General features: G+C 41.6%; 1 protein-coding gene across 4 annotated transcripts in view; it reads right to left on the minus strand.

The window, feature by feature from the left end:
• The window catches only part of LOC131197147 (TCF3 fusion partner-like), a 35,143-nt gene extending 26,587 nt beyond the window's left edge, over positions 1-8,556 (minus strand). Inside the window, exons 1-7 of one of the 4 annotated variants that reach the window (XM_058180828.1) lie at positions 8,336-8,530; positions 7,251-7,283; positions 6,261-6,487; positions 4,695-4,765; positions 4,219-4,288; positions 3,772-3,996; positions 2,419-2,600 (exon numbers count right to left, since the gene is read on the minus strand). In XM_058180828.1, the coding sequence (XP_058036811.1) occupies positions 2,466-2,600; positions 3,772-3,996; positions 4,219-4,288; positions 4,695-4,765; positions 6,261-6,485 (726 nt within the window). In that variant the 5' untranslated portion in view covers positions 6,486-6,487; positions 7,251-7,283; positions 8,336-8,530 and the 3' untranslated portion in view covers positions 2,419-2,465. Of the gene's footprint in view, positions 1-1,458; positions 2,601-3,771; positions 3,997-4,218; positions 4,289-4,694; positions 4,766-6,260; positions 6,488-7,250; positions 7,288-8,335 lie in introns of those variants that run through there. The other 3 variants (XM_058180830.1, XM_058180832.1, XM_058180829.1) reach the window with 3 other exon arrangements.
• Positions 8,557-8,916: the final 360 nt, after the last annotated feature.

An 8,916-nucleotide genomic window follows, 5' to 3' on the forward strand; every position in this document is an offset into this window, starting at 1 on the left:
GTGCCAGTCCGAGATGATGGTAATATGCCAGATATACCCGTTCATCCCTCTGACAAGGAAGGTGATCAACTCAAGTGGCTGAAGAAATGAGAATCTGCAGAGTGTATATTTCCCCAAAAGCTTCCCCTGCCTTGGTTGTATATGTGTGTTGTTCCCGAGAGCAATAAATTTCCTGTTCTTATGTAAAAGCAGACTTCTCTTGTCGTTGTGGCTGGAAATTTAGATCAAGGGGGAAAAAAACCTTGCAATCTTTGGAATGCCTATCCTCATAAAATCAGATTGTTAAAGCTCTTAGGGACTCAATCAAGTCATGGGGCTTTTTTTATGGAATTGGGACTTTTCTTCTTAAGAGTCTGATACCATTCCACATACTGTCACAAACAGCAGTTTGTGAAAGAAAAACACTAACAACCTGCTATATCAGTTGAGGGGGAGGGGGAGAAGATGAGGAAGACTCTGTTTCATATTGTCAAGAAATATAAAAATTCCTTAAGAGAAGACAAGACTATGCAATATCATAAAATTGTTTGGGAAAAATGGGAGAGAGTTATTTCAGTTTCCCAATTGTTTATTGACAGGGTTTCCTTCCTTCTACCACCCAGTTCTAACTTAGAACACTGAAACAAAGTCTTGGAGGAAAATTTGCCTGGGTTTATACATGATAAGGTGCAATATGGTTTGTTTGGTTTCAACTTAGCATGATATATCAATGCAACAGTTAATTTCTAAACTTGGGCCAGTCAGTCAATGATCTAATGTGCGATAGAGGCCCAGCTAATTGTGGTTTATGTGCCTGATTCACTTTCTTTGGTAGAGCCAAGGGCTGCTAGTAAAAACTACACACAATTTGTGCAATTTATTAAGCCAAGCAGACTTGTTCATAAGAGTATGCTTGTCTCCATCTAACCTACAGAATGTGCTGAGCTTTTCAGGCTGGTCTAAGGCTGAACACGTCTTGTCAATTCAGAATACTTGCCAGTTCTGGTTACAGAAACTGATTTCCCCTTTAAACACAGTCTTTGTGATACTGCATTGCTACAACCATAGTGTTTCCCTTCTTAAATAGTTAGGAAAACCTTAGGAAAGGACTGGATTTATAAATAGTTAGCTACTTTGAGTCTGACTTTTGCAAGCTGAGGATTCCAGGTTTACATAGCACCTACACCCTCTGTATGTACATATGCATGTACACACCTTTGCATCAGCATGGACTCCGGGTGATTGCCTGGACAAGACACTAAAGTTTTCAATATCTGTGAGAAGAGGTTTGCCCTGGCCTAGGGCTGAGAGTGAGTGACTGGCCAATGTCACCCCACTGGCTTTGTGCCTAGGGCAGGACTAGTCTTCATGACCTCCCAACTTCTATCTAGCCTGTTGCCTCAATCACTACACCAAACTGGCTCCCTTACACCTTAGAACTTGGTTAAAGGAAGCACGCCACAAGATGCACTATTAATGAGAGCAGACACACTGTCAAGTTTGATTGGTTTAATACCTCATTCAAATCTTGCCACAAAGTAAAAGCCATACGCTTGAAGGTTGCTCAGTTGTATTTCTGTAACCCTTCAAAATCTAAAAATGCAATTAGACCACAAAGTATGGTTCGTCCAAATATTACCATTCCTAACTTGAGATTATATGGGGAGGGGGGGAGTTTCTAGTTCTTATGGCTAGCGGGAAAATCTTGAAACTCTGGATATTTCCTTGAGGAGGAAATGACAGGAAAAGGGTGCTAGTTCTTGCTCTCTTCTGGACTGGCAAAGATATGCTAAGTTCTTAAACTGACACATAAAACAATTTGCATAAATACCCAGGTCAACAGCACAGAAATTATTTCCTTTCATACAGACTTAAATTGGCCTTTTAATCATGCTGGATCTCATGTTGCCATAGATCAGGACACGGTTAAAAGCCTCGAAGAAAGATTACATGAACTCAGCCTTCCCTCAACACGTGGTTTTTCCACCCAAGAACATCCACAGAAAACGACATGGTAGAACGCAGCAATGGCTGATTTCTGTGCACTTTCTAATGCACAAGAACCACTTGTCCCCTTTCCCACCAGAAGGGCAATGTGGGAAGACTGAACACTGACCTCTCAAAAGGGACCTTCCTCAATCTTGAAAGGGTAGAAATGTTTCTGCTCAAAATTGGCTTCTCCATTCAAAGTTTATGGACATAAGTTGAGTCCATTGTGAGCTAATCTGTTGAATATTCTTACACACTGACTCCAAAGTTTTGTTCTTAGCTTAAAACTCCATTGCCACTTCTTCTACCACTTCCCCCACTCCCAGCAGTTCAGATAAACTTTCACTGGATTAGAGTTGAGGAGTCAGGTGGGGTTGATGTCCTGCTGTTCCTTAGATGCTGGTTGATATCTAAGGAATTTTCATCTTCTCGGGCACCCTGATGGCCAGCCTAGCTGCCACATGGGTATATATACACCCTTAGATGAGTGGCCAGCCTCAGTCAAAATCAGAACAGGCACCAGGGCTGGGAAACTTTGAGTAATGGAGTAACTTGTCCTGGGGACTGGATTGTTGCCAGGCAGAGCCGAGAACATCATCCTGTTCACACTGGAAATCTTCTTCAGATTTTATCTGCAGCCACAAAACCCAAAAATTATTACCATTAATTGTGCAGGAATCATTAATCTCTGCAGTGAAAAGAAGCCAGACAAGTTGCATATATTCACATAAATTGACATGCTGTATTTTAATTGTTTCCAATAAAGGTATCAATCAGCTTTAGATTTTGATTTCCCTCACCCACAACTCAGAACAAGTAGGATAGCTTTTTAAGTTTGGCCAAGTTTACTAAACTAAGGAAAACAGAAATGCAACTGTTTCCTAGCTTCTGGGCTGTGAGTGAATGTCTGTCTATCTCCATCACTATCCATAAATAACATAGTGGAAGGACTAAAAAACATCTTCTAATCTAAACTCGGCATAGATAACGTTCACTCCTGAGACTTCTGGGTAAGCATGTATGCAGTTATTTCGTGGACCAGAGTACAGACAGAATCTTGGAGAAAATACGTGGTAACCATTATTTAAAAGGTGAACTTGGCCCAGAAAAATAAGCGTTAGAAAGAAACTAAACCTTGTCCCACCTTCCTCCTCTTTGGTAAAAGAGTGGGAAGGGGAAGAAACACGGTCAGGTTTCAAGGTTCTGTTATTGTAGCCTATAGTATATCAATAAAGATAGTCCCAGCTTAACTGTCCTACGTGGGACAGGAATTTCCATCAATAAACAAAGGAGTTGTTAGGCATCACATCATACAACCACACTGCATACTAGTGGCAGTTCAGTGATCGCGCTCAATAGGTCAGAATTCATGCTTCTTCTGCCCTGTTGTGCTTGACTCTGCTTCAACTCCACCACCCATCTATCTCTTCCACTCACCATCTCCACCTTTTTGGCTGTCCTAAAATCTGCCATCCCAGCTGATCTTTGCCATCTTCTTACTCCCACTGCCAGGATGTGTCAAACCTGGCTCTTCTTGAGGCAGCTGCTGGCTGTGCAAGGCCTGAGAAGGCTGTGACTGTGTGAAGGCCTCACAACAGGCCAGCAGCTGCCTTGGCCAGGCATATCTCGAGAGGATAGAAGAAGATGGCAAAGGTCGGGTGGGGGCAATGGAGAGTGCAGAGGGGGGGGGCAGCATAGGCAGGGGGCAACGGAGTATGGTGGCAGATAAGGGCAGGTGATGAGTGGGAGGGAGATAGGTAGGAGGCCAATTTAGATTACAGGACCATCAAACCTTCCCAGTACCTGCACAGGAAATTCCTCCATGGGTAGCAATGTTGGGGCTGCTCGACGCATCCTCCCTTCCTTCTCCTCACGCAGATGACGTCGCCGTTTCTTGCTGACGGGGCCTTCGCTAGGGGAGAGGCTGTCTGGCTCTTGGGCAGGCAGACACCTGGAGGTTTCTTTCTCACAGGGCTCATTCTCTGCATTGCTGGGAGTTGCAACATCTGCACTCTGGATTCCATCATCCTAAATAGAGAAAGTGATTCAATTAGAATTCTCACACTTTAACATTTGCCCCAAATAGGTAGCCATGTGGTATTTACAATATATGGAAGGGGGCTCTGAGGGGTGGGGGAGAGAGAGACTTGGCCTTGCTTTTCTATCCAACTTGGGAAATAGAAAGGGACTTACATTCTTAAAGATGAAAGCAATGTGTAAACTTGGCCTTTATCAAAAATTCTTTCTTACCTCCAAGACAATATCAAGGTGGCCTTGTCTGTAATCGTCACCATAGGAATCCAAAACTCTCATGAGAAACCTCAGGGGAAGTAGACATACATTCTTTTAAACCAATCCTTTGGTATAACTGTGTTCTTTTCTAAACAGAACCCTGCCTCCCAAACTGAAAAATGGCTATAAACAGATAATTGTAGATGAAAGAAGTTAAAATTCATCTCTTTTGGTATAAACATGCAGCCTCTTGGTTCAGAAGCAGTGTTATCCTTAAACCTTGATGAAGTACAATTCCCAGAAGACCCAGCCAGTATAGGTTATTGTTGGCAACCCTGGGAAGGGCAGCTCAGCAAAATCTGGAAAAACACAGGATCCCCATCCTAACCTAAATATCCTCTAAGTCCAAATGCAACTAGTTTTTAAAATTGTAGTAGTGCACAAAGGGGAATATATTTAACACACTTTGTGCATACCATTATCTTCTGACTCACCTCCTTTCCTGTTTGAGACGCAGTGTTATTCTCTGGACCTGATGGAGCCGGTTTAACATTCTCTCATTCACCTAGAATAGAATAGAATAGAATAGAATAGAATAGAATAGAATAGAATAGAATAGAATAGAATTTTTTATTGGCCAAGTGTGATTGGATACAAAAGGAATTTGTCTTGGTGGATATGCTCTCAGTGTACATATAAGAAAAGATATATTCATCAAGAATTCTAAGGTATCTTAATGATAAGGTATCACTTAATGATAGTCATAGGGTACAAATAAGCAATCAGGAAACAATATCAAGATAAATCAACAATATAAATCGATACAATATAAATCGATAGAAGCAACAAAGTTACAGTCTTAAGTGGAAGGAGATAGGTAATAGGAAGGATGAGAATGAGGGGCCGGTTTAGCTCTGCCTGGTAAGGCCTGTTATTAAGAACACAAAGCCTGCAATTACTGCAGGTTCGAGCCCGGCCCAAGGTTGACTCAGCCTTCCATCCTTTATAAGGTAGGTAAAATGAGGACCCAGATTGTTGGGGGGGCAATAAGTTGACTTTGTAAATATATACAAATAGAATGAGACTATTGCCCTATACATTGTAAGCCGCCCTGAGTCTTCGGAGAAGGGCGGGGTATAAATGTAAACAAACAAACAAAAAAAAAAAAGAAGAATAATAGTAATGCAGACTTAATAAATAGTTTGCCAGTGTTGAGGGAATTACTTGTTTAGCAGAGTGATGGTGTTCGGGAAGAAACTGCTCAATGTGTCTAGTTGTTCTGTTGTGCAGTGTTCTGTAGTGTCATTTTGAGGGTAGGATTTGAAACGGTTGGTAGGGGGTTGTTGTTGGAGTGGTAGAAAGTTATTCATAACAACATTCCATATTAAAGGACTTTTGCCTGCATCTGATGGAGACTGCCTGAAGATTGTATCCAGTTGAGAGTGAAGAGTTGATTGGACAATGTGATGAACTTGTGGGTGTGGGGTAGGGCTGTGAACTGTCAGCTGAATGGGGAAAACCTGGAAGCTTTCAGAGTCGGGTATTCCCAGATGTGACAACATGACATCTCTAATAAACTGGAACTTTGAGGAACCTCAAGCCTCGGAGCTTTATTTCGTTGGGGGTGTTCCTTGGAACCCTGACAAGCAGCTTCTTGGGCAGTTTGAGTTGGCGCAGAAAGAACATTCTTTGTTGTTCTTTTTTGATGACGTTTTTGGTGTTAGCTGTCGATGGGGGTCAATATTAGCTTGACATCTTTTTTTCATTTACTCAAAAATTCCTTCCCCTTCCCCCTGTCTTCAGTTGTGTCACTTAAATTTTTCACTGTTGCTCTATGTAGTGTCCACAGAGTCCATTTTCCTGGACATATATTACGCTATGGTAAACAGCATGCTGGACTGAGGCCAAAAAGACTTAGGTTCAAGTCTTCATCCTTCATCCAGCCTTATGTAGTAAGAGATCTTTTGAACCCTCTCTCTCAAGCCTTACCTTATTTCATAAGATTGTTGTTAGAAACATTGTTAATAAATAGGGAAAACATATTCACTCTAATTATGTACCTGTTCTAACTCCTTGCATCGTCGGGCAAGCGCTTGACACTTCCGTCGAGTCATCTCCTGTTGCCGCAACATATCCTCCTCTTCTTCGTCTTCTGGTATCCCTCCATCAGCAAATTCCACCTCAGTTTCTAATTCACTTTCTAGGATATTTCCACCAAAAAGAGGAGGCAATGCCAGCTCTGAGCCGGGAGGCACTGAAAATTCTTCAAAACTCACAGCAGCCATGACTGTTCAAAAAATGTAAAGAGAAAGCAATAAATATAAACTAAGCCACAATATCAATTTGATCACAGTAAAGTAATTCATGGATTCACTTGAAAAGCATTACATCTTTCCAAATACCTGAACTATTACTCTCTGTTAGCCTAATCTAACCTACCATACAGAGTTGTTGTGCGGGGAGGGGAAATAGAGAAAAGGAAAAGGAAAAGAGGGAGGGAGGAAGGATCTATAAAATAAAGAGGTAAATCCCCTTTTCATCCAACATTTAAAACAGAAGGAAACAGGTGATTTATAGTGAACTTTAATGATTTATTTAGAGTATATAACAATTCTGTAGATATTTGTGAAAATAAGTCCTACTCAATTAAATGTGACCTGGTTTTTTTTTTTCATCATATAAGTTTTCCCACTTTCCCTTTGGTTACTATAGGTAGTCCTTGACTTACAACCATTCCTTTAGCAACAATTTGAAGTTACAGTAGCATTGAAAAAAGTGAATTACAACCAGGCCTTGCATTTAGAACTGTCACAGCCTCCACACAATCACATGATCAAAATATTGTTGCTTGGCAACTGGTATATATTTTCCACAGTTGCAGCAACCTGAGGTCATGTGTTTATCATCTGCAACCTTCCTGGCCAGGTTCTGACAAACAAAGTCAATGGGAAAGCTGGATTTGCTTAATGATCTTGTGATTGACTTAACTACAGTAATTTGCTGAACAATAAAGGCGAAAAAAAAAGGGGGGGAAATCAGGTGCCACTCACTTAGCAACAGAGATTCTGGTCCCAAGTCAAGAGCTACCTATAAATTGAAAACAAATGTTAAGAGCACACAATATAATAAGGAAATGTTGGAAGGAAAATCCATCTGGTTTGGTTCCAAGATACTGGAAGTGACATGGAGGCTGACTGGAAAGAAAGATTATGTTTATCAGTGAACAGAACCACCAGGGTTTGTGGTTCTGGGGCAGCTGATCAAATGGTTGAATGACTGGATGGATATTTATAGGTTTCTGTGACTTTGAAGTTTGGACTGTTCTCGGGGTTGTGCAAAGGAGGAGCTTGTGTTCTGAAAGGGTGTTGGGCAATTCCTATTGTGGCTAATTGGCTTTTGTCATGTGTTGGATCTTAGGTGATGGGCTGCTTGTTCTAATCCTATTGCTCTGCTTTTGTTAGTTGTCAAACTTTGCTGCAAGGAGTTTCAAAATATCCAGTCTTGAATAGATTTCTGCCTGCAGCATTTGCTTTGCTTATGAATGGAGCCATCTAGATAGTTGACTTCCTCTTTCAATAAACTCTTTATCTCTTAAATGCTGACATCTGCTGTGGGCTATTAAGAAACACTGTGGGGGCTGCATTCTGCCTCTAAAAACATGATTCTCCATTTCTCCTTTAGGGAAATATAAGTATTGTGCCTTTTTTAATATTTCCCCAAATATTTCATTCTTCTGGGGAGGGGGCTTCCCACAGAAACAACTTCCAAACTGTTCGAGTTTAGTATATTTGGAATTTAGTGTATTTGGAAATTCCCAGGCAATCACCATTATTTGTTAGGAAAACGGAAAATGCAATCTCAACCCTTTCAGAGTACCAAGATGAATTATGCTTGGTTTGAATTCCAGCATGAGTCAAGATAGGTAAAAAACATTCTAGTAAACTGACTTCAAGGGCTTAATTCAAGTCAGAAAGGGGAATCCGTTAACGCTTCTACCAAGAGGCGAAGCTTTTTGAGAGTCTCCAAGGGGCGGCTTTACAACTCCGGACGGGGAATTGCAAGAGCCCGACCCCAGCGAACGTTGTCAGGCTGCAAAATGCCACCGTCTAAAAAAGGACTTTTTCCGACATCAAACCTACCTCAGTCTCTATCCCGCTCCTACCTTTTCCAAATGAGGCCACGAAAAATCCACCCGACGCTCTTGATGACGTAGGCGAGCAGCTAACAAAACAAAGAAGTTTCACGCCCGCAGTTTTAATTGGAGGAAGAGGGGCGGCGCACTCCGATGATCTCTGAGCATCAGTTGACCGGACTCTGACAGAAAGGTCTGTCGCATCGCATTTACGTAAAACGAATCCTGCATGGTTCGAGGGACGGCCGTGCAAAAAGGGATGATGATGTCACCGTAGGTTCCGGAAGTCCGTAGTCATAGAGAATAGAATAGAATAGAATTTATTGACCAACTGTGATTGGACAGACAAGGAATTTGTTTTAGTGCATATGCTCTCAGTGTACATAAAAGAAAAAAAAACCTTCATCAAAGATGAAGGTAAAGTAGAGTAGAGAGAAAAAAAAAGAGTAGAGTAGGCATTGCGGAGCTGACCTATCGTCTGAATAGAAATGGGAGAAAGCTGTTGACCGTGGCCATGAAGCGGAGCGTTTCCTGCACTTACCACTATTTCCAGGCGTCCATAGAGTTAAGAGGGCAAGACAAAG

The sequence above is a fragment of the Ahaetulla prasina genome, chromosome 4, assembly GCF_028640845.1.
Source record: "Ahaetulla prasina isolate Xishuangbanna chromosome 4, ASM2864084v1, whole genome shotgun sequence".
Classification (NCBI taxonomy): domain Eukaryota; kingdom Metazoa; phylum Chordata; class Lepidosauria; order Squamata; family Colubridae; genus Ahaetulla; species Ahaetulla prasina.